The sequence below is a fragment of the Myodes glareolus genome, chromosome 7 (assembly GCF_982192425.1).
Source record: "Myodes glareolus chromosome 7, mMyoGla1.1, whole genome shotgun sequence".
Taxonomy (NCBI): Eukaryota; Metazoa; Chordata; class Mammalia; order Rodentia; family Cricetidae; genus Myodes; species Myodes glareolus.
The window spans coordinates 18346644-18372933 of NC_142032.1; the positions used below are offsets into that span (position 1 = coordinate 18346644).

Here is a 26290-nt window from a genome sequence, read left to right on the forward strand (position 1 = left end):
AAAAAGCACTTCCTTCCACAATTTTCCACTATTTGTAACTTAAGTCTGATTGATGAGTTATGGTGGTTTAGAACCAAATAGTGGAATATAAGGTCAGATTCCCATTCTAATAACTAGCAAATAATCTGGAAATGAACATTTTAGTACCATGTAGAAAATTTAGCTACCAATCAACATTTTATGTAAAGATTTTAACAAAGCTCATCCTTAACTCTTATTTCAGTAGGAGCTTCAAAATGATTATTTTCTGAAGGATAAATAATATTACTATGAATATCCATTTATCAAGTTTGGTGACTGTGAGCCATCATGTGGTGCTGGGGTCTGAACCTGGGTCCTCTGGAAGAGCAGTCAGTGCTCTAAATTGCTGTTATCTTTCCAGCCCTGCTATTTGATCTTTTGAGATAAAGTCTCAGTTTGTAGCCTGGGTTTATTTCAAACTCATGGTAACTCCTATCTCAGTGTCCTAAATGCTGGGATTATTGGCTAACTCCAGGAACTTTTAAATGCTGCTTTCCAGGTCTGTGACTTTAACAAAATCCCCAGAACCATGCTATTCCCCGAACCACAAATCTGCAACAGAACCTTCATCTCACCTTTATTGTTTACCATATCCCTGCATTGTCTTTAAAGTGATGTGACTTTGGACCTTGACTGGTTCATCCCTCTTTAGGCACCCAGGGATCGCCTGATCCCTAGAGGTCACCATATAGTGCAGATAACTGGGTAGTAAATTACACTACAGCCCAGAACTCCGGAACTCAAGTCATCCCCCTGCTTCAGCCTCTCTAGCAGTTGAAATTATAGGCATACACCACTGTACCTGGCCCCAGTACAACGCATCCTGCCAAATCACCACTGTGTTGAATGCACTTTGTTTTTGATCTCTGGTTTGCCTTTAACTGTGCTCTTCACTATGTCATCCAACACCTTGAGCCCCTTCAGATAGAGACACAGATTTTTGGCTCCTGTGTTGCTATCAGCACCGATTTTCATTGTGGCTACTGGAAGACCCAAAGAAATAAAAAAATTCACATTGGAAGACACACCTTGCCTCAATTTGGATATCAGAATGCAATAGAAAGAAAAAAGTCCAAGTCTGGGAATTTTTACACTATATCATTTTACTGCAACCTTTACATCCTGTCCTGAGCAACAAATCCAATGAGTACATGATAGAAAGGAAAACTACAAGAAATGGAAAAGCAAAACAATCTTCTTACATAATAAACTACTGAAAATATTAAGTAAAAGAATATGAGACTATAACACAACAGAATGAGGAGTTTTATTTTACAAATGAAAATGCAAAAAGTGGACTAAACTGACTCTCCACCAAACTCTGATTTCCTACCTTGTGGTTGACCTTTGCCAGTTTATCAGTGAATTCCGTGAGGAAGAGGCACAGGTTAAATTTAGTCACCATGACAGCAATGACTGGCAAAGAAAAGGATTGCATTGCTGTTCCAATTTCTTTTTCTTCTTGAAAACACACAACACTCCATGGCCACATGGAGAATTGAAGGCTCTACTTCTGTCTTCACAGAGTAACATCCATGTCTCTCAGAGAAGTTAAACTAGGATATCCCTTGCAATAGCATACAAAGTCCTTACTTTTGTCACATCTGTTACCTTCAGAGAATATTCTGAATGAGCAAGTGAAGCGCCCATTGCAACAGAGGAATTTCTGCAATAGAAACAGCAAAGAACAGATAGGTAATCACATTAGTTGTGAAATACACCCCTCCTTAACTTTACAGACTCACTCATGGCTCAAGAACAGGGGAAGGCCAAGGATGCTGGACTACCATACTTGCAATTTTCATTAATTAATGACTTGAAAAATCTAGTAACTAAATGCACCAGGCAGGAAATTGGATTTTATATCTGAAAATGTACATGCTAATGTCTTTTTTTTTTATATGTTGAATCCCTGCTCACCCACCAGTAAATGAGATGACTCAATTAAGTTGTAGGAATTCTCTAGGGTACTGAAAAAAACATAGTAGTTTAAAGTCCTTAATGGCAATAAAATTTCAAAACAACTGCAAGTAGAGAGCAAAGGTAAATGGAGACTATTTACAGCAGGAGAGATAAAGTGGTCTCGAAGCTGCCCCATACCAATCATTAACTCAGTAAAGGATCACGTAGAGAACTAAACACGTGAGCCGATGACTCACTGGATACTTCACTGATGCGTTCATTTATAAAGTGCTTATGCTCAGCAATGTCTGAACTAGAAAATCATTCCCCCTGAACTAAGTCTCTCTTAGGCGTGTTGACGAGCTATAACCACAGAAATGGTGAGGGCTGGCATGACTCAGTAAAAGCTATATGAAGGCTTACTTAAATTCCCAAGTTACTGTTTATTTCTGGAAAAACAATAATCATTTTAGAAATATTTTTCAACTGAAAAACACAATACTAATCACAGCAATTTATCATTTAATAATGACATTAACTAAGGTTTTCTTATTTAAGCAACCAAAGATTTCATTCACTCCTGTATGTAAAGAATATATTTGTACCGAAACTTCATTCCTGAGTCTCTAGAAGATCGAGCAGAACAGTGAAATTCTGTAGCACCTGAACCCTCAAGGATCCTTTGCAGATTTTTATCTGTTATGCCACCTCCTGTTACAAAAAAAAGGTAACACATTAAATGGAACAGAATATCACATGTAAGTTAAATATACATAAATCCTTATTTTACACAAAATATTCATTCTAAATATTTTGACTATTTCAAAACTTACTGTCTCTAAGCTAATATGGGGTCAGAAAACAAGATCTATGCTACAGAATCTGGAGAACTTGTAAGGACAGAGCTTACAAAGAAAACTCACTTATCCATTGTCACAATGCTATGCATTACTGAGTTTGGATTTTAAAAACTATCTGGACAAGGAAAATCATTCACCACGCCATCATTGCTTTCCCCTCAATGTATACACAGAAAGTTCAAGATAGGTGTAAGGGAAAAGCTACAAAGGCATCAGAAACCTATCCTCAACAGAGAACCTGTAATGCTTCACTCCACCCCAGGGTTTGAAGAACATACTGACTCTACTGGAAATGAGACTAAGCAAACTATTTACAGCTTGCTCATCCTAAGATTAACTCTGTTTCATTTCACTGACAAATTTAACTTTTTAAAAAATATGTAGCCAAATATTTTTATGACATTCATTTGATAATCTTTAATATATTTATGACAGCATACTCTGAATTCATATCGGTAATTATAAATATGAAACTATTTATTTTCATATTCTGATAAAGAAAATATATTCAAAACATTTAAGATGGTATTAGCTAGGTACTTTTGTACTTTAAGCTGTGTTTTTACTACACTTCTTCAGACTCGTTAGATTGGCTTTTTGTTGTTGTTGTTGTTAGTGCTATCCATGTTGCTGAACCCTTAAAAAGTGGAAAGAACAAGTCAGGCACAGCTGTGAACATCTCTAATCTCAGCACTTGAGCCTGCGGCAGAATGATCTAAAGTTTGACCAGCCTGGGCTATATAACAATACCCTGTTTGTGTATCTGTCTCCTTTGGCAACTATATGGCATCTCTTTAACTCTGCCTACTCTATATCTCTGTTCAGATATTCCACATGGCTTTGCTCTGCTAAGTCATTGGCCAAAACAGCTTTATTCATTAACCAATAAAGCAATACATATACAGAAGGACATCCCACATCATCTCCCCTTTTCTGTCTCATTAAAAAGGAAAGTTTTACTTTAACATAGTAAAATTACATAAACACAAGAGTTATTAATCAAGAATTATAGTTACAATATATAGTTATTAACATTTGACAAATTAAGGAAAATACTCTATCATATATCCCATCTTTGTAAGTCTAAAGTTTTATATCTAATTTATCTTTTATCATAACTAAGAAAAACTATCTGTCTTCAACTCTTCAAAGATCCCAGAAGGACATAATATTACCTAAGTAAACAGGAAGTGCATTGTAAGCAACTTCCAAAACTCTAGAATTGGTAGAGACATTTCATTGCCTGGACAGTCACCCAAAGTTCTTCTGTAATGTTGGAGCATTCATCTTCAGCCTACAGGCCTATACTATCCAGCAGACTTTAATGTGAAACAGGAAATTTGAAGATCTGTCTGCCTTATAATGGCAAAGTTCATCAGTTGCTTTCTTCTGTGTCCTGGCATTTTTTTTCTGTGAAGCAGCAACCCTGAAGCAGCAACACCTTCTTTGGGCAAGTTCAGCAGTGATTTTTTTTGTGGGTCCTACATGTCCAGTTTATACAGCATACCATCAAGCAGTTCAGGCAAGAAACTGAATAGCTAACAAACTCCATAAGGAGCCTCTCTGATGCCCATCATCCTCTTGAAAAAGACTGGTGCTGCCAGGAGATGTGTCTCATTGTCATGAAAAATCTAAGTTCTTAAAACATTGTAAATGCCATATTCTGTAAGTCTTTGAAGTTTTGAAGATTATCTATATAACTGAGATATATCTCTGTATATCTAGAAAACCTAACATGACTACAGGTTTGACTATTATAAATGACTACCTATTAATCTGAAATTTTTAATTACACATTACATTTTTTTTAAAATATGGTTTATTTAACTTTATTTTATGTACATTAGTGTGAAGGTGTCAGATGTCCTGGAACTGGATTTTCAGACAGTTGTGAGCTGCCATGTGGGTGCTGGGAATTGAACCCGGGTCCTCTGGAAGAGCAGTCAGTACTCTTAACCGCTGAGCCATCTCTCCAGCCCCTACACATTACATTTTTAAAAGAGCTGTCTAAACATAAATCTAATCCAGGAGTAGAAATTTATATACACAGTGTAACAAAATCAACCTTAAATATGTATCAATAGACCAAGATCCATACCAATGCAAAGTATCCATCGATATATCATATTCCCCTTATTTGTTTTTTTTATTTAGAAATTTATTGTGACCATTAATCACTTATAATCAACCCCCTTGAAATGAAAACAAATATTTATAAACAATAATTTTGGGAATTGGGGCATAGTTTTCTTCAAACTTCTTCCTGCTGTTTGTTGGGCGAAGTATTTTTAGGGTTCACAGAGAACTTTCAGGAGGTCTTGTTTCATCAAGCCACATTAGCCTGGAAGGAATCCAAAGGTTCTCATTTTCTGAGGAAACAAAAATAGAACCTCTTTTCCAAAGCAACATATCCTTAGACACAAATTTTGAAGTTAAGATACCTTTATGTTGGTTTAGCTTAGCAGCCCCCAGAATCTGTAGTTAAAAAATTCAAAGAAAACACAGTAATATGCATAATCCAGACTCTCCGTGTATTTTCCATCTTTATGTGGTTTATTTTTCTTTATTACTTTAATCCATGACTGTCTGTACTCTTTTTTTTAACTGCAATACTGTTTGGCCAATAGCTTAAGCATAATTCTGGCTAACTCTTATATCTTAAATTAACCCATTTCTATTAATCTGGGCACTACCACAAGGTTGTGGCCTACTGGCAAAGTTTCAGACAGTTCCAACCGTCTCCTTTGGCAGCTACATGCCTTTTCCCTGACTCTGCCTACTCTCTTTATATGTCTCTTAGGACTGTGTGTACTCTTCTATATTACTTCTACTATCTCTTTAAAGACTTTATTTTATTTTTAGTTCTTTCTGTTTATAACTATCTACACTCTTTTTCCTCACTCTCCCCAGCCTATGTACTTTTTAAACACTGTGTCTAGAACTCTCCCCAAGCTCTCTCAGTTCCTATGTGGATATAGGCACCCACATTGGTGCACCACCTATTTGCTCTTTGTAACACTCTATTTCCACATTATCAGAAAACACAGAGCGATAAATACCTGGCATCACCACAATCCTGCCTTTTGCCTGAAAAGGGGGGAGAAAGTAAATTTTAGTATCTTTCTCTCAGTTGAGATTAGTAAGTATATTTTAAAAATTTAAGTTACTACTAATATTTAATTTTTCAATAGTTCTCTCTCTTTTAGGGAAAAGACAGAGGGAAAAGATAATATAAACTATTATAAGTTTTTTTTTCCTAGAAAGATTTTTATTCTATTGCCTTAAAAATGTATAGTATTATAAACATAAAGAATAGGTATAAAAATAAACTTTATAATCACACAACCTTAAGAAAAATCTTACTGGAAAAATCACAGAAAGTTTGAGTTTGTGGTATGCAGTAGAATGAAAATAGGTGCATATAAAATTTTAGCAGAAAAGACAATATAACGTAATTGTAAGTTATGGTGGTGAGAGTGGAAAGATGAGAAATCACTCAAATCTTGCCTCATCAACTAAATATCAACAGAATAAAGCCATACATTTATTTAATAGAAAATATAAGAATTAATTTAATTTCTGACATTATCAAGTGGCCTATCCATCCTCCTACGTCTTTCCAGAAAATTCTTCTTTTCCCACAGCTGCCCTTCTCAAGCCTCCTCCTCACCCATTAAAATCATATGTAAGCCCCTATTCTATCTCTTTGAGTTATATTTCTTTGCTAACACACTCATAAGAATATACAGTTATGTGCACATTCTTTTGTTGGTTTATTTGCCCCAGGAACTAAACGTAAGAGAAAAGAGAGGAATCTATCCCTTTGACATGGTGAACAAAGAAAGTTCTTATTGGCATGGAACTTTAAACATTAAAAGAAGATGAAACAGATAAACAATATTTATATAATAAAATTTCAGATAGCAAGTACAATGGAGGTAAAACATAGTCAGGTAATAAAATAGGGACTGAGAGGAAGGGGGTAATTTCACAAAATTACTAATTGTTAGAAAAATTAACTGGAGCAAAGATATTTCATGTTCTCAAATACATGAGAGCAAAGCATCCATAAAACATTCACTATCTAAGAAGTTGAAATGATCTTAGGAGGAGGAAAAGTCACATTTATTTGTTTCTTACCAATGAAAGCTTTCTAAAATAAAGACAAATATTTTTAAGAGATTAATATTATCATACTTTTTGGCCTTCTATAAAAGATTACTTAGAATAATATATTTACCTACCACTATCAGAAGTGATTTAAAAACACAAAACACTGAGCATCATTAATAATCTGAAAAACAAAACCCGGTATAGTTTGAACATGAAATGACTCCCATGGGCTTGGTTGCTACCTAAAAGACTTTGGGGAGATGACTGTATCATGAGGACTCCAACTTCATGAATGGAATAATCCTCTGATGGATTAAAAATCTGGGTAGACACCCAGACTGCACCCTTCCCTGGGCTCCATATTTTGACCTACAACTCTGGAAGAAGACGTTGGCTTTACGGACGCCAGCCCCAGCAGAAAACTTCTGCTGCAGTAGATGCCATGCTGTACCAGGAATCCCAGATGCCAAGCGGTTCCCTAGGACTTCAGAGACTACACAGGCACTTGGAATAGAAAAAGCAATGTTGGCACCCAAAACTTCAGAAGTTTTACAGACCACAAAAACACCAGCAGAGATAGCCTACTGGAACTGAAGACTTGCTAGTCACTAGTCACTTGGACACTTAGGCCAGAAGATCAGGGAAGAAACAAAAACCAAGTGTTGGGGACTTTGGACCCCCAGACCCTGAATTTTCTATAACCCTTTGCCTGCCGGGGTAAACAGCTTGCTTTCCTGTGCTAGCAGCTGTTCTGAGCAACCTACGCTTGCAGCTGCTCTGAGCACGTGACCCTGATGGCAGGAGAGTGGTTTCTGGTGGCTTGCAGCTGAAGGATTCTGAGAGCTAGGGCATGGCCAAAGGTCAGGGAAGGCACTATATAAGCTGCCCAGGAACACAATAAAGTTGGCATTCTTCATGTTCTTGTTTCAAGAATGGCCTGTGTCTGTCTGTATGTGTGTATTTTAATCTCCAGGTGGTTCCCCCAACTCAGGAACCACCTTCCCTAGTGCAGGCAGTAAGCTACAGGTGTAGTACCGTAGTACATGTAGTACAGGCACTACAGGACCATAGTACACATAGTAGTACTGACATTACACCAAGGAACAAAATAGCCCCATCCAATAAAGACAAACACAGGTATCAACACTTAGACCTATAATCAACCCAAACCCAGATGCCCAAATGCCAGTGTAAAAACACAATAATAGAAAGGGCAACATGGCACCACCAGAGTCCAGCTACCCTATGACAGCAAGGCCTGAACAAGACCTGAACAATGCAATTGAAGCACAAGAAAATGACCTTAAAAATAACTTCATGAAGATGATAGAGGTCCTTAAAGGGCAATGAAAAATCCCTTAAAGAAATTGAGGAAAAGACAAACAAAAAATTGGAGGAAATCAGTAAATCCCTTAAAGAATGACAAGAAAAAAAACAAACAGGTGAAAAAAAAAACAGTTCAAGACCTGAAAATGGAAGTAGAAGCAATAAAGAAAACACAAACTCAGGGAATTCTGGAAAAGGAAATCTGGGTAAGTGAACAGGAACTATAGAAGCAAGCAACACCAACAAAATACAAGAGATGGAAAAAAAGAAATCTCAGGCGCTGAAGACATGACAGAGGAAATAGATTCACTGTACAAAGAAAATGTTAAAACTAAAAAATTCATAGCACAAAACATCCAGGAAATCTAAGACACTATGAAAGGAGCAAGCCTAAGAGTAATAAGAATAGAAGGAAAAGAATTCCAGCTCAAAGACCCAGAAAATATATTTAATAAAATCATAGAAGAATATTTCCCTAACCTAAAGAGGACATGCCTATAAAGGTACAAGAAGCTTACTGAACACCAAATAGACTGGATCAGAAAAGAAAATCCCTGAGCTACATAATAATCAAAACACTAAACATATAGAACAAAGAGAGAATATTAAAAGCAGCAAAAGAAAAAGGCAAAATAACATATAAAGGCAGACCTATTAGAATCACACCCGACTTCCCAATGGAGACCCTAAAGTCCAGAAGGGCCTGGACAGATGTCTTGCAGACCCTAAGAGATCATGGATGTTAGCCTAGACTACTATACCCAGCAAAACTGTAAATCACTATAGATGGAGAAAACAAGATATTTCATGACAAAGTCAAATTTAAACAATATCTACTCACAAATCCAACCCAACACAAGGTACTAGAAGGAAAACTCCAACTCAAGGAAGTTAACTACACCCATGAAAACCCAGATAATAATCTCACATCAGCAAAACCCAGCAAAGGGAAACACACACAAATACACACACATACCACACCACACCACCACCAATAAAATAACAGGAATTAACAATCAATGGTCATTAGTATCGCTCAATATCAATAGATTGAATTCAAGACACAAGCTAACAGAACGAATACAGAAACAGGATCCACCCTTCTGCTTTATACAAGAAACACACATCAACATCAAAGACAGACATCGCCTCAGAGTAAAGGTGGGAAAAAGATTTTCCAATCATAGGCACCCAAGAAGCCAGCTGGTGTAGTTATCCTACTCTGCTACCTAACAAAACTGACTCCATGTGGGGCAGTGGTGGGGCACACCTTTAATCCCAGCACTTGGGAGACAGACAGAGGCAGGTGGAACTCTGTGAGTTCAAGGCCAGTTTTGGTCTACAGAGTGAGTTTCAGGACAGGCTCTAAAGCTACACAGAGAAACCCTGTCTCGAAAAACCAATAAACCAATAAATAAATAGACTTCAAGCAAAATTAATCAAAAGAGATGGAGAAGGGCATTTCATACTTATCAATGAAAAATCCACCAAGATTATATCTCAATCCTGAACATCTATGCCCCAAATGCAATGGCAACCACATTTGTAAAAAAAAAAACATTACTAAAGCTTAAATCACACATCGAACCCCACACATTAACAGTGTGGGAGACCAACACCTCACTCTCACCAATAGATAGGTTTACAGAGCTTAAAAGTTTTTGCCTTTAAGACTCTCTTTCAGGGTTCAATTAAAGATGCCATGAATAGCTAAAGGGAGGGGGACTAAAGATAGGAGAGTAAAGAAGTCTGCTCACAACAGGTTCCATCTATCCATAATTCTTTATTCTTCTTTCTTCAATCAATCATTTCTCATTGCTCCTTCTTATTCTCCCTTGTTCTTAGTTCGATGTTGTTCCTTAGTTCTACCCGTTACAAATGTTCCCAGTCATATATATCCTTAAAACCAGCAAGTCCCAAGCCCTAACAGGTTTCAGGGCCAGAATTCTTTTGCCCCATAGAAAGTCAGATAAATCACACACACACACACACACACACACACAGACCCATGGAGTGGCTAGTACACGTCCAGTGAACTCTTTAATGGAGAAAGTTAGTTAAGAAAGGGAAATAAATCATCAGGGAATTCTAGAGGGGAAGGTTAGTGAGCTATACTACATTTTTAGATCGTATAAAAGGTTAAAAGATTTATTTTCAGTAAAATTATGAATAGGACACAGATTGTTTAAATCAATGTGTCACTTTTCTCCCAGCAAGCATAGAATCAGGTAACCAAGAAACCTACGTAAACTGTCAGGGAGAAGCTGATGGCTCTTGATCAGATAGCACATACACCAGACACTGCAGTTTCTACAGGCCTAGGTCTGGAGTTAGACTTACTGCTCTAAGCAAAGAAGAGACACAAGCCTCTAAGTTATCAGTTCCAGGCTACGCTGTTATCAGTCATTCTGATCGTGGGTGTTGTGGGTCTTTCTCTGGGTTGCAGTTAATTATCCCTTCTGCTGTCCTGAAAGTTCTAGAAGAAAAAGTAGCAAACATAGCCACAAGGAGTAGACAGCAGGAAATAATCAAACCAAGGGCTGAAAATCAATAAAACAGAAACAAAGAATCAATGAAAAAAAGAGTTGTTTTTTTTTGAGAAAAATCAACAAAATAGATAAACCCTTATCCAAACTAACTAAAAGGCAGAAAGAGAATATCTAAATTAACAAAATCAGAAATAAAAAGGGGAACGTAACAACAGACACTGAGGAAATCCAGTGAATCATCAGTCATACTTCAAAACCCTGTACTCCACAAAATCGAAAAATCTAAAGAAAATATCTCAATAGATACCACATACCAAAATTAAATCAAGTTCAGATAAACAATTTAAATAAACCTATAACCTCCTAAGGAAATAGAAGCAGTCATTTAAAGTTTTCCAGTGGGGAAAAAAAGGCCAAGGTCAGGTGGTTTTAATGAAGAATTCTACCAGATTTTCAAAGAAGAGCTAATATCAATACTCCCCAACTTATTCTAAAAAATAGAAATCGAAGGAACATTGCCAATTTTTTTCTATGAGGCCACAATCATCCTGACACCCAATCCACACGAAGACTCAACAAAGAAAGAGAATTACAGACCAATTTCACTCATGAACATTGATAAGCAAAAAAACTCAATAAAATACTAGCAAACCAAATCCAAGAACACATCAAAAAGACCATCTACCATTAACAAGTAGACTTCATCCCAGAGATGAAGGAATGGTTCAACATATGAAAATCTGTCAATGTAATCCATCATATAAATAAACTGAAAGAAAAAAAAACAATATGATCATCTCATTAGATGCTGAAAAATCCTTTGACAAAAATCCAACATCCGTTTATGATAAAAGTCTTAGAGAGATCAGGGATACAAGGGACATACCCAAATATAATAAAAGAATCTACAGCAAGTCAATACCCAACATCAAATTAAGTGAGAAACTCAAAGCAATTCCACTAAAATCAGAAACAAGACAGGGTTGTCTACTCTCTCTATACCTATTCAATATAGTACTCAAAGTTCTAGCTAGAGCAATAAGACAACTAAAGGAGATCAAGGGGATACAAACAAGAAAGGAAGAAGTCAAAGCATCATTATTGACAGGTAATATTATAGTGACTCCAAAAATTCTACCAGGGAACTCTTACACCTTTAAATGCCTTTAGTCAAGTGACTGGTCAGAAGATTAACTCCCCCCAAAATAAGAAGTGATAAACAGGCTGAGAAAGAAACCAGGGACTCAATATCCTTCATAATAGCCTCAAATAATATAAAATATCTTTGAGTAACTAAGCAAGTGAGCAGTATCAATAAAAAAAATCCAAAGATAGATATTGGGGTTCAATGTGAAGATCAGAAAAGCAAAGCAAAGAATCACCAGATAGACCTTATACCTCTACCAAATCTTCAGACCGAAGAGGTGAGATCCTGTCTCCACAAATCCTCAGGCTCCACATTTCAATTAGTTCCTATCTCTTCCCCTTTATATTCTTCTCTCCACCCAGCCAAATAGCTCCTGTCTCACCTCCCTAGTGTTGGGATTAAAGGCCTGTGATACCAAGTGCTGGGATCACCTTTGTGTGAGCTCTGTTTCTGTTTTAGAAAGATTCAATCTTGTGTGGGCCATGGTGGCCCTGAACTCAGAGATCTCTGCCTCTGTCTCCTGAGTTCTGGGATTAAAGATGAATGCCAACACTCCCTGTCCTGTATGGCTGACTAGCATGGCTGCTTTACCCTTTGATTTTTCAGGCAAGTTTTATTTATTAAAACACAAATAGCATACCACTATACAAGTGAAAGACTTGTATGATAAGAACTTCAACTCTTTAAAGAAAGAAATTAGAGAAGATATCAGAAGATGGAAAGATCTCCCATGTTCACAAATTGGTAGGACTAACATAGTTAAAATGGCCATCTTACAAAAAGTCATCTACAGATTCAATGCAATCCCCATCAAAATTTCAACATAATTCTTTACAGACCTTGAAAAAACAATACTCAACGTTATATGGAAAAACAAAAACTCAGAATATCTAAAACAATCCTGCATAATAAAAGAACTTCTGGAGGCATTACCATCCCTGATTTCAAGCTTTACTACAGAGCTATAGTAATAAAAACAGACAAGTGGATCAACGGAATCAAACCAAAGACCCAGACATATTTAAATCCATATACCTTTGGACACCTGATTTTTGACAAAGAAGCCAAAACTATAAATGGAAAGAAGAAAGCATCTTCAACAAAAGGTGCTGGTATAATTGGATGCTGGCATGTAGAAAAATACAAACAGATCCATATTTATCACCCTGCACAAAACTCGAGTCCAAGTGGATCAAAAACGTCAACAAAAATTTAGATACATGGAACATGATAGAAAAGAAAATGAGAAACAGCCATGAGCACATTGGCACAGGAGACAACTTCCTGAACTGAACACCAATTGTGCATATATTAAGATCAACAATTAATAAATGGGACCTCATGAAAATGAAAAGCTCCTATAAGGCAAAGGATACCATCATTAGGACAAAATGGCAGCCTACAGAATGGAAAATGGTCTTTAACAATCCCACATCTGACAGAGGGCTAATATCCAAAATATATAAAGAACTTAAGAAACTAGACATCAAAAAAACTCAGTTAAAAAATGGGGTATAGATCTAAACAGAGAACTCTCAACAGAAGAATCTCAAATGGCTGAGGAAAACTTAATATTCAACATTCTTAGCCATTAATGAAATGCAAATCAAAATGACTCTGAGATTCTATCTTATACCTATCAGAATGGCTAAGATCAAAAAACACAGTGACAGTTCATGTTGGAGAGGATATGGAGTAAGGAGAATACTCTTTCATTGCTGGTGGGACTGCAAACTTGTACAGCACTTTGGAAATCAATATGGCAGTTTCTCAGAACATTGAGAATCAATCTACCACAAGACCCAGGTATACTACTCTTGGGCATAATCTCAAAGGATGAATCATACCACAAGGACACTTGCTCAACTACATTCATAGCAGCTTTATTTGTAATAGCCAGAATCTGGAAACAATCTAGATGTCCCTCAACCAGAAATTGATAAAGAAAATGTGGTACATTAACAGCTATATATTACAGCTGTTAAAAACAATGACACCATAAAGCTTGCAGGCAAATTTTCTGGAACTAGGAAAAAAAAAATCATCCTGAGTAAGGTAACCCAGACCTAGAAAGATAAACATGGTATGTTCTCACTCATAAGCAGATACTAGCTATAAAATTAAAGGATAACTATGCTACAATCCACAGACTCAGAGATTAGGTAACAAGGAGAGTTCAACGGGACATGTTGATCTCTCTAAGAAGGGGAAATAGAAGAAGTTTTGTTGGTAGACTGTGTGTGTGAGTGGGGATGGGAACATAAGCGATCAGGTTGGGGATGGGACACAGAGAGGGAGAGTACTGAAAGAGACTACTGGAAAGGTGGGGCAGGGGAGGCATTTCGGAGTCAGGTAAAAACCTGGTGCAAGGGAATCTCCCAGGAATCTCCAAGGATGATTCCAGCTAATACTCCTAGCAATAGTGGATATGGAGCCTGAACTGGCCATTTCCTGGGAGCAGGGCAAGACTTCAAGTGGAGGGAGTGGGAAACCAACCTAGCCACACAACCTTCAACCTACAGTCTGTCCTGTCTATGGGGACCTACTGGGGTAAGGATGATCTAGAGATTGAGGGAGTGGCCAGCCAATGACCAGTCTAGCCTAAAATCCATGCCAGGAAAGTAAGTCCACTCCTGAAATTGCCTAGAGCACCAGGACCCAGAGGCTGGATGGTCAGAGACCAGTGGTGGCCTCATGCTCTACCATCAGCAAATTTGGTGAGACAATTAGGAATTCTTAAAAAGGAAAATTAGTTAGAAAAAGAAGGAGGTTTTTTTTCCCCCACATTAAAAAAAGGGAAACACTATTATGATAAAGAGAGTTAGGTCTCCGTAACACAATGGATGGTTTAACATTAGAACAATTAAATGAAGGGATAATTTAAAAAGGATTGACATAATGTTAATTACCAGTTTGATAATCTTTATTGTTGGTTTGATAATTATTGGTTTATCACTAAAAAGGTTGATTGATATGTGTGCCTTAGAAAAACTTATTAAAACATATCATAGAGATGTTCAGGTACAAAAAAATTTAACGGAGAACTAATTCAGCATTGCATTATAAGGATAGAGAGGAATAGCCTAAGGTTTTCAAACAACCAACCTTAATTTATCCAGTCACCTTACATGAATAACTGTCAAACGATAGATATCCCCAAGGCTATGTAAGAGTTAAATGGACTCCTGTGGAAATGTTAGATTTAAGGAGATTCAAGAAAGCAATAATCTCATATGGCATGCATTCACCTTTTGTGAAGCAAACGACTCATGGTCAACTTGTAATAGAATTATACCTCAAAATTGGAGAAACTTGGTTAGAGCAGTCTTGGAGCCTGGTCCTCAATTACAATGGAAGACCTGATGGAAAGATGAGGTTAAGACCATTGAACAACAAAGTAGGGCTAGAGGTATGGAAGTCTCCCAAGATCAACTTTTTGGAAAAGGAAATTATGCTCTGTGGGAATTGCTACCCCGAGTTATATCTCCCTGCCCCCATTTGAGGTGCTTATCTGCAAAGAATCTTAACTTCCCTCTGCTCCTGGAGTTGGATGAGGAAGTTTGAGTGCCGTGATTATTCCTTGATCCCTGCTGGGGTCAGGTGACAGTCCCTACTGGGGACAGATGAAGGTGGAGTGCATGTGATCAGTCCTTGACCTCTACTGGGGTCAGGTAAGAGTTCCTCCTTGGGTCAGGTGACAGTCCCTTCGCAGCCCCTTCCCCATTTGGTGCCATGGTATAAAAGCTAGCCCCAGCAGTACAATAAACGAGCTGCTGTTTCACCTCAACCTCGTGCTCTGTGGATTTCATTCAACCTGGACACCCTCCGCCGAGACTCGTGGTTCCAGACCGTGCTGGCGCGGTAATGCTCATGTACAAATACAATCTCTATATGATGAACACACCCTAGATTTATGCCATACAGAAGTTTTGAATGTTTGGGCCAGAATTCAAGTAGGAAAGAAAAATGAGTCATTTACTAAAGTTATACAGGGCCCAAAGGAAGCCTTTATGGAAAGCCTTTTCTTACAAAAACTAACTTCAGCAGTAAATAGAATGATACCAAATTCAGAAGCTAGACAAATAATTGAATCTCTGGCTTTTGAAAATACACAATGCAAAGGGGTAATTAGGCCTTTAAAGTCAAGATCAGCACCCTTGGAGGAATGGATCTGAGATACAATCAATATTGAATTTCATGATCATGATGATGCTTGGATAAGAGAGGTGATTTCCAAAGGTTTGAAAAAATATTGAAATGTCAAGTGTTTCAATTGTGGTATACATGGTCACCTAAAAAGGGACTGTAAACAGGGCATTCCAGAAATAATTTTTTTTCTAAGCATAATTCTAGATTATACAGAAGGTGTGATAAAGGCAGGCATTGGACTAATGAATGCAGATCAAGAAGGGACAGTCAAGGTAACTCTTTGCCATTGGGAAACTCCTTGAGGCGCCTCTCACAGACCCCCATGCCAAATTTGGTTCAGTCATTTGCTGTAACTATGAAGGAAACTCATTCCCAGAGCAATTAAAGAATCTAACAATGCCTATTATAAGAAACCATACTGCTCTCAATGATAGAAAAGCTATAGAAGAGAGAATAAAAATTTCAAGAGAAAATAAGGCAAATATTACAAAGATTAAATTTGAACAAGGAGACCTCTTAGTTAGAAAGATGATCCTTCATTAGACAACATGGCCATTCTACCTAAACTAACCTATGAAACTACAAATGCTCTGCATGTGATCAGATAGAACTTGCCAGAAGGAAACCTCCCAAAATTAGGGTTGGGGAAGGGTTTTGTTTTTGTCTTTTCTGGAGAATGAAGGCATCCACTTAAGGGATCTGAAGACCACTGGACAAACTAGACATCTGAAGAAAAAGGACAAATCATCCAAAGATAGTGTCCCAAGAAAAAGAGTAAATTGGCGTATTGGTGTATCACATCTCCAATAGGATAAAACTTCATAAATCTTCCCTAAATGCTTGTTTCTGCTGTTCTCTACAGGCATATAATACAAATGGTCCTTTTGTAGCCCCAATCTAATTGAAAATTAAAGCTGGCTTTGAAGTTGGAATGTGGCTCTCTCCTCTGAACCCAAACATACTTGTTAAAGTAAAATTGAAACTCTGTCTCATGTCAGAAGAGCCACCTGATATGGGAGAAAAGAAAAACAAAAATTTAGGGACAACTGTACTGCCACTAATTTCATAATCCTTTTGTTTAGATTCTTTAAAGCTTTTCTTAGAATACAAATATTATCTCAAAATTTGTAAGATTAATAAATTTATAAGATCAATATAGTTTAAACTTTTTGTTATGGTATTAATGATCATATAGAGTACTAACTTGTAGCATGACTAACAAAAACAGACATTGGGGTTCAAGCTAAAAGATCAGAGAAGCAAAGCAGCCAACCACGAGAAAGCTCTTACCTCTATGAAATCTTCAGACTGAAAAGAGAGCAAGTTTCTGTCTCATTCTGCCTTATATTCCTCTCTAGTGCTGGTATTAAAGGTGTGCACCATCACTACCCGGCCTCTATGGCTAACTAGTGGCTGCTGGGATTACAGGTGTCTGTTACCATTGTCTGGTCTGTATGGCTGATTAGTGTAGCTAGCTTTGCACTTTCATCTTCAGGCAAGCTTTGTTAGATCAAAAACAAAATATCACTATACTAACTATCTAGAAGAAGGCTTCACCTAGCTGCCTGTACACTATTTCAGGTTTGAATCTTTATCAGGTAACTAGGAATTAAGTTTCTGTACTCTGGATGTACATAACAAATATTGATTCTTGAATTTCTTGGAGAGCTACTGCATATGACATTTAAAATATTTAAATTTTCTACAGTGAACCAAGATCATGCCTAATAGTTCAAGTCTCCAAATGGAGGATGGGTCCTCACAACAATGATTCCACAAGGACTATGATAACACCTCTAAGCTGACAAACATCACCTAAAGATCGGCTTTGGACTACAAACTGTTCAAGACATTTCCGAGGTGGCTAACTGAGATGATCCAGCTTCACAAACTACTCTAGCCAGGACCTGACACAAGTCCTGGTCCTTTTCCATTACACAGAGACTAAACAACAAATGATAAAGCTACCTCTCCCAGGACTTGACAATTAACCTAAATTATTCTTTTCAGGATTCCCTAAAAATACCGTCACACCCAGACAGCAGGAAGTAAATTTAAGAACACAATGACCACATTCCCAAGAGGTGGGGTGGGTGGTTTTTTATCTTTCATTGGATTATGGATATTTGTCATTGTTTGGGGGGTTGGTTACAAGTTGTTATTGGTAATAGGAAAAAAATTGAACAACGGAGATTAGATTCAGAGTTCTGTTGCACAAATAGCAAAAACCCAGTGACAAGATATTAGGGTTCAACCTGAGGATCAGAAAAGCAAAGCAGCCAACCACTAGGGAGACCTTTTACTTCTAACAAATATTCAGACCGAAAGGGCGAGATATTGTCTTCAGAAATCCTCAGACTCCACAATCCACTGAGTTCCTGTCTCTTCTTCTTTATATTCCTCTCATCATCCAGTCATATTGTTCCTGTCCCCATCTCCATAGTGCTGGGATTAAAAGTGTGGGACTCCCAAACACTGGGATTAAAAGTGTGACCCACCATCACTTGAATGTGCTTCTGGCTTGATCTTGTGTAGCCAAGGGTAGCCTCTAACTGACAGAGATCCATTTGCCTCTGTTTCCTGAGTTCTGGGATTAAAAGTGTGTGCCATCACTCCCTGACTTGTATGGCTGACTAGTGTGGCTGCTTTGCCCTCTGATCTTCGGGAAAGCTTTATTTATTAAAATACAAATAATATAACACTGTAGAGTTCTTGTTTTGAAAAGAAAAAAAGGGAGATATAGATATGTTAGAATATACAGGTAGATTATTGAGTCTACTCTGAAAAGCAAAGGATATAGAAACAGGGTTAAGAAGCGGATTATTGGATCTACTTTTAAACAAAAAAAACAACTAGCTGTTTTAAATAAGGTACATAGATAAAGATCTTTGTATATTGATAAAAATGTGAGATTAATTTTGTTAGAACATACTGTACATATATTTCTAATTTTGTTCAAGGTATTGAACCTATGCAGCTTATTTAATAATGCAATGAAAACTTTTAGCCCTTGAAAGCTTATTATTACCAACTAACTAGTATATAAAGAAATGCAAGTTAGTAGTTAGTCATTACAATCAAACTTGTAGTCATATTAGGTATGTTTTTAAGGTCAAACAGAGAAATATTTTAGATAGACAGGTCATCTTCAAACACTTTAGAGATCTGCAGAATATGGAATTTAAGATATTTTAATAACATAGGTTTGTTTGTTTTTTTTAAATGACAATGAGACATGTCTGCTCCTGGCAGTACCAAACTACCTTGGAGAAGATGATGGGCATTGAAGAAATTCCATATAGAGTTTACTTTCTTTGTGGTAAAAGTAAGCCACTGGGCAAGAAAGTGCCCTTGCCTTGACTGCTAACAGTATGCTGTCCAAATTGGAGAAGTGGGACACAAAAGAAAGGACTGCCAGACTTTGTCAGGACAGTGGCAGCCCTTCAGAATATCCTGTTTCAAACTAAAGTTTGCCAGATATGCTAGGCCTGAAGGCCAAGATGGATGCTCATTGCAGAGGAACTTTGGGTCCAGGCAGTCAGTTGTTTCCGTCATATCTTACATTTTTTGGAAGTTGCTTGCTTGCTCTTGTAGGTACACAGGTTCCCCATTTTCCCGAGACGCCTTGCAGGGCTGTTCTGCTTCCTGGTTCCACTGCATCAGCTTAAGGGTGTGGCATAGAACTGCCCTCTCCTGTTATGTTAATTTCACCTACGGCCCAAGGGTGTAGCTCAGAGAGAACTCTTCTGTCATGGTAATTCCACCTGCAAGCAAGGTTCTCGCCCACAGGCAAGGTTCCTGGGTCAGCTTTTCTCTGAGCCTGAGCACGCCCACCTGGCTTCCTCTTTTCTCTGTTCAGCTGCTCTCCGACCTTGGGTGCGGCCCCCTGACTTTTCTCTTTCCCTGTTCCTGATGGGGGGCTGGTGTCTTTTTGCCCCACAGTATATATACCCGACTTATGCTTAATAAAGTTGCCATTTACTCTTGTAAATGAGCCAGGTCTCTTTTGTCTGTGTCTCTTTCAGCCCTCAGGACAATTGTCCCTTCTCGTGGGCCCGAATTCAGGAAGTGCGCAGCCTGGGTCGGGCGTGGGAATCCACTGGGAAATGCAGACTCTTACAGCTCTCCTTGTTTATTCAGGTCGTATTATTTCCTTATCGTGTTTCTAACAGAGTTGAAGACTTAATAGTTACAGTTTTCCTTGTTATCAGATTCAGAAAAGAAATTTACTAAAGAGGTGTAAAGTATATAAGGTAGAGAGACATTAAAAGATAGTTTTGGAAATGCAAGCTACAATAGAAAGTGAATTAGGTACAAACTTTTGAACTTATCAAGATATGCTGTGGGACAATGGTCTGTACCTTGTCACTTGTATTTTAAATAAACGCTGATTGGCTAGTAGCCAGGCAAGAAGCATAGGTGTGGCAAACAGGCAGGAAGTAGAGGTGGGGCAACGAGAATTCTGGGAAGAGGGAAGTTTCAATCTGCATTTGTCACCCAGACACAGAAGCCAGACACAGAGCAAGATGTGACTGCCTCGCCGAAAAAGGTACCAAGCCATGTGGCTAACACAGACAAGAATTATGGGCTAATTTAAGTTATAAGAGTTAATAAGAGGGCTGGAGAGATGGCTCAGAGGTTAAGAGCATTGCCAAATCTTCCAAAGGTCCTGAGTTCAATTCCCAGTAACCACATGGTGGCTCACAACCATCTGTAATGAGGTCTGGTGCCCTCTTCTGGCCTGCAGACATACACACAGACAGAATATTGTATATATAATAAATAAATATTTTTAAAAAAAAGATTTAATAAGAAACCTGAGCTAATGGGCCAATCAGTTTATAATTAATGTAGACCTGTGTTTCTTTGGGACTGAATGACTGCAGAACCGGGTGGGACAGAAACCTTGGTCAACAAAGATAGGGTAGATATGGAGTAGTTTCTCTGAATTTGTCAATTGCCAATAGACTAAACAGTGTTGGTATATTTATTGCCTGTATATATTTTATATAGTTATTATACTTATTCTATACAGCTTTTTTATATAATCTTCTTTATTTTAGACAAAAAAGGAGGGGGGAATGTGATAATATTTCATTAATACTATAACAAAGTTTGCCTCAAGATCAGAGGGTGGAGCTAGCCACTAGTTAACCACAGATGTCTGACAGTCTGTACAGACAGACAGGAAGTGATGTGGCTGGGTAGAGAGAGGAATATAAGGTGAGAGGAGACATGAGGTCGGTCCCCTTTCAGATGAAGAGTTAACAAGGTAAGAGTTCGCTGTGGCTTGCTCCTTTCTCTGACCTTTCAGCATTTGCACCAATATCTGGCTCCAGGTTTTTATTATTTGATGTGGTAGGTCCATCTGTCTGTGTGTTGCTTTTCCTGGTTAATGAATAAAGGAACTACCTTGGCCTGTTGATAGGGTAGAACTTAGGAAGGCAGGGGAAGGAACTGAATGCTAGGAGAAAGAAGGGCAAAGTCAGAGAGAAGCCACGGATCCTCCTCCTAAAACAGATACCGGTTAGAATCTTTGCCAGTAAGCCACTGTCAGGTGGTGATATACAAATGAATAGAAACGGGTTAAATTAATATAAGAGTTAGTCATCAAGAAGCTAGAGCTAATGGGCCAAGCAGTGTTTTAATTAATATATGTTCTGCAAGGTTATTTTGGTTCCAAGAGTTCTTTTTTTCATTCCTAAGGGTTCTTATTTTTTAAGAGAGCTTGCAGTACAAAAGTCTGCATGCCACCAGTAATAAGCACGGTCATTCTATCAGCACACATTTCAATAGGAGCATTTACTTGGACAAAGACGTGACAAGTTTCAAATTTTCAGTAATTACAAGAGTTTCTCTTTAAAATAAAACTTAAAATTTTAATTTTAAAATAACTATTAAGTTTATACAGGTAACATTTAGCTATGACAATGCTGTAAATGTGATCAGGACAAACAAGCAGTCCGGGGCCCTCTTCCTCTTCCTACAATTATCAATACCAATTAGAACTCATGCAACACCTGGTTTACCAACTATGTTTTCTATTCCGAAACATTTTGGGCTTCCCCATAGTCAAAGATTAAACATAAAATGCTGTTTAGCAAGGTTTTCAAGGTTTTACATACGCTTTTCTTCACTTCAAATTCTGTTCATTCTTCAGTACCTTAAGTCATGCCTGCAGAAACAATGCCCCAACCCTGACAAGACCTACACGGTGAACAGAGAAACACTCTTGCAAACTGTCCTCTGACCTCCACAGACATGCCATGGCAAACACATGTGCATGCACACACAAACTAACAAATGTAAAAAGATTTCTTAAAGCAATCTCTGACTGCTCTACAAATCTAGTTTACTCACAGCAGAAAACAATCCTAACATATTGATAGTTGGAAAGAATTAAAAAGAACATAAGTTTTAGGATATATGTACAGAGATGACAACTGTAAATTTAACAGAGATTCCCCTGCATATACATAGATTGACAGTAGAAAGATGTGGTGTAAAACTAGACAAGACTAATGACAGAGAAAAGGTAAAACTTGCTGTCTATGATTTGATCTGAAGTGTCCTGGTTATTTAAAATACCCATGCAATAAATAAATAAATAAATAAATAAATAAATATCATATAAATATGTCACCGGCTCTACTTTTCTTCCATAATCACCAAGTCAGTAATATTCATTTTTATAAACTAGCTGAATAGAACAGAATATTATACTGATAATACATATAAAAATAGAATGCTCAGAGTAACCACAACCCTCTTGTACCTCATCTATGAGTTGCTTTATTAGAGGCAGTCCTTCGAGTGCTGAACTGTCACATCCGCTGGTCAAAACACGTTCAAATCCCAAGGTCAGGAGGGTCTCCAGAGCTGCCATTGGATCATGAACCATATCAAAGGCTAAAATAAGTAAAACTGATTTGAATTTTGAACCGAAATATCCTCTAATTCAATAGGTTCCAAAATGCAGTGTGTATATATATATATATATATTATAATATATACTATGTATAACGGTATGCTAGATTTATACTGGCTTACAATAGATAACTATGAAATATTCATAATTTTTATTTAAAATTAGTCAAGGTAAAGTATTTAAACCACAGAAAGAAGAAAATGCTACAAATCAGAGTTTCTTCCTTCTTTTCTTTTTGAGACAGGATCTCTTCATGTAACTATAAGCAGCCTGGAACTCACCATGTAGACCAGGCTGGCCTCAAACTCATAGTGACCCATCTGCCTCTGCCACTAGAGTTCCAGGATTAAGGGTGTGCACCACCAGGACTGCTTCAAGAGTTCTTTTTTTCATTTCTAAGGGTTCTTTTTATTTTTTAAGAGTCAGAGTTTGCAGTACAAAAGTCTGCATGCCACCAGTAATAAGCACGGTCATTTTATCAGCACACATTTCAATAGGAGCATTTATTTGGACAAAGAGAAGATGTGACAAGTTTCAAATTTTCAGTAATCACAAGTGTTTCTCTTTAAAATAAAACTTAAAATTTTAATTTTAAAATAACTATTAAGTTTATACAGGTAACATTTAGCTATGACAATGCTGTAAATGTGGTCACATCTGGAAAAGTGTTCAAAGGCTGCAGACAAACTATACTGCAAAAACGACACATTATACTCGCCTGTCCTAGGAGAAACCTGGCCTCACTTTCACAATTATTGAATGGTTTGTACTAAATCATTTGCCTGATATACTCAAGACTCATAGCTGATTGTTTGCAACAGACAACATGAGGTTTCGATTCTGTTCTACTAAGATACTTCCTTTCTCAAGTCAGGCATGGAGGCACAAGTTTATAATTCTAGCACTCAGGAGATAAGGCAGGAGGATTCCAAGTTCAGGGGAAGGGAGGGAAGGAGAGAAGAAAGGTTAAGTGGAGAGGAAAGGGATGGGACTTCTCTCTTCAGAACAATAAGAAAGAAAAGTGGCCTAGGAACCTTAAAAAAAAAAACCTACTTCTGCTTTGGTGCTCAGCACTAGCATAAGATACAGAATTCTAGTTTACAGAGATGAGGTACTATGGGTCCTTGGGACACACTCCTTTTTCCATCCTTTACTGGACACAGGCAGCTGATGTAGTTCACAAGTTTTCCTGCCTTGGGGCCATCACTTTCCCAACAGTGGCTATACTGCCTTATTAAATAAACAAGTGGGCAAAAAGTGGAACCAAGAACACTATTAAAACACAATTTTTATTTCTATAAATCGTGAAAATATTTCTGTTAGACTTATTAGAGAAAGATTAAGAAATAGAAATTTGAAGTCATCTTTTAAAAGTTTAAAATTTTTTAAATATATTCTATGTGACTGCCTCATTTTCTTAAAACTATTAAGAATGACAAAATTTAAACTACTTTTTCAGATAAATGTTCACTAATTTAAAAATATTTTTGGTGTGCCTGGCATCAAGATGCTGACAGACTAATGTCTTTTGTTGCCTTTTTTTTTTTTTAAAGAAACATTGCTAATACCAAATCAAGACAATAGTTTCTGGTACTGTCATAAATTTCAAAGGGTAATAAATACTTTATCTTAATTTCTATACATGGAGACAGATACTAGTAATTCACTCTAAGCCTATTTAAAAAGAAGAAAAGCATTTAACACTTTCTCAAGTATCACTGTTTTGACTAAAGATTCTTTCTTTTCATCTGCAATGGCAGTGCCTTCGAAACACAAGTGACACTTGTCCCTTGATTTTGCCAAGGCTTAGTAAGACTAACCAAAGTATAGGGGAGCTATAACTATTTCTATTTCTTCGTAAAAAGGTTTGATTCTTGTTCACACATCTACTTTGTCTTCCCACAAGAAGTCTCTATTGACAAAGCTGACCTCACTGCTAGCTCTAGGAATGGTTTTGCCTGGCACAAAGAAGCCAGGAGGTACACTTCATTTCAGTGGCCATGATTTACTCCTTTTAGGGCTGTATATGATCTAAGGTAATCTAATAATTAATGAATCTCAGGATTGCTACTAGCTTGGACACATACACTTGCAGGCAATGCTTACTCTTTCCTCAAGTATATGCTACCACCACCTTCTTAACAAGGTTTCATAACAAAGTTTTCAAGTTTTCTAGGCACCGAACACCATTTCTTAGTCTATAACTAACTAGTATCACTGTAACACTACAGAACAGTGTTCAATAGAAGGGTTGTGCCATCTGGTAAGATTTGGAAACTGACACCATTTACCAAACCTATTAAACAGAAAAGACTCACCTCGGTGAAAAGTGACTGGCAGAGGGCGGCAGAGAGCTATAAGAAGACAGTCATGCAACAAGAGGAGGCTCATTACTATTTGTAGAATTCTCCTTCTTGGGTAAAACTTTTATATTCTCTTCTGCTAAGACAGTGAACTAAAACAGTAACAAACAGCAGCCTTATAAACTCAAAAATCCTATCTTTCCTCTAAACTCTGACTTTCGTATGAAATATAACTATCTACACCTTTAGGGTACCAAATAAAAATTACATGAACTGTAAAGACAACATTAAATCAATTACTCGGATACTCTAAGGATCGTCAAGAAAAGCTTTGGCCTCATAATGTAGATATTTTGCATTTATCCTCTCCGCTTTCTCCCCTCATTATTGACTAGAATAACTTCTCAGGTTTTGGTGCATTGGTTAATGCAATCAATGCAAATTTCTCTAAACTCTGCAAGAGCAGAACCTGATGTACAGCAACAAAGGAGTGCCAAGAGGGCTTTGTCACATTTACCCTCTACCCCAATAGTTAAACAACTTTTTTTAAAGATAGGTTAGTTTAAGTATCTGCAGCTATGTCTGAAAAATCAATTTTGTAATTTTTTTTCCTGCATCAGGAGAGTGTGTATATGTGCTAAAAGCTTTACACCTCAGCTACAAATTCTTACCCACAAGAGACATGCACAGGTCTTTGTCAATGCGTCCATCTTCAGTCAATGCCCCAAATACCAAACCATCAGCACCATAAAGCTTGGCAAGACGAATGTCAGCCTTCATCACTTCAATTTCACGATCTGAATATAAAAAATCACCTCCCCGTGGTCGAATCATTACAAAAACTGGAATCTGGACACTTTGTTTTACTACTTGAAGAATACCTTTAAGAGCAGAAGCAGATTAAAGTTCAACTATAAGCTAAGAGATCTGGAGAAGTTATTAAACTATTATTGGTCATATACAGTTATTCTTATGTATTATTTCCAAAGGAAAGGAGTTGAAGAATCAGAGGATAATATAAAGGGAAGGAGGCAGCCTTGAGTGAATGTGTA

The 26290-nt window shown here is 37.4% G+C and overlaps 1 protein-coding gene across 3 annotated transcripts in view; it reads right to left on the reverse strand.

Annotated features, from left to right (window-relative positions):
• Positions 1 to 1269: 1269 nt before the first annotated feature.
• Positions 1270 to 26290, reverse strand: part of Cutc (cutC copper transporter) — a 31651-nt gene continuing 6630 nt past the window's right edge. Inside the window, exons 4-9 of one of the 3 annotated variants that reach the window (XM_048452936.3) lie at positions 25910 to 26119; positions 25254 to 25289; positions 22783 to 22886; positions 5843 to 5870; positions 2529 to 2634; positions 1270 to 1687 (exon numbers count right to left, since the gene is read on the reverse strand). In XM_048452936.3, coding sequence (XP_048308893.1) covers positions 1573 to 1687; positions 2529 to 2634; positions 5843 to 5870; positions 22783 to 22886; positions 25254 to 25289; positions 25910 to 26119 — 599 coding nt within the window. In that variant the 3' untranslated portion in view covers positions 1270 to 1572. Of the gene's footprint in view, positions 1688 to 2528; positions 2635 to 5842; positions 5871 to 22782; positions 22917 to 25253; positions 25290 to 25909; positions 26120 to 26290 lie in introns of all 3 variants that reach the window. The other 2 variants (XM_048452935.3, XM_048452937.3) reach the window with 2 other exon arrangements.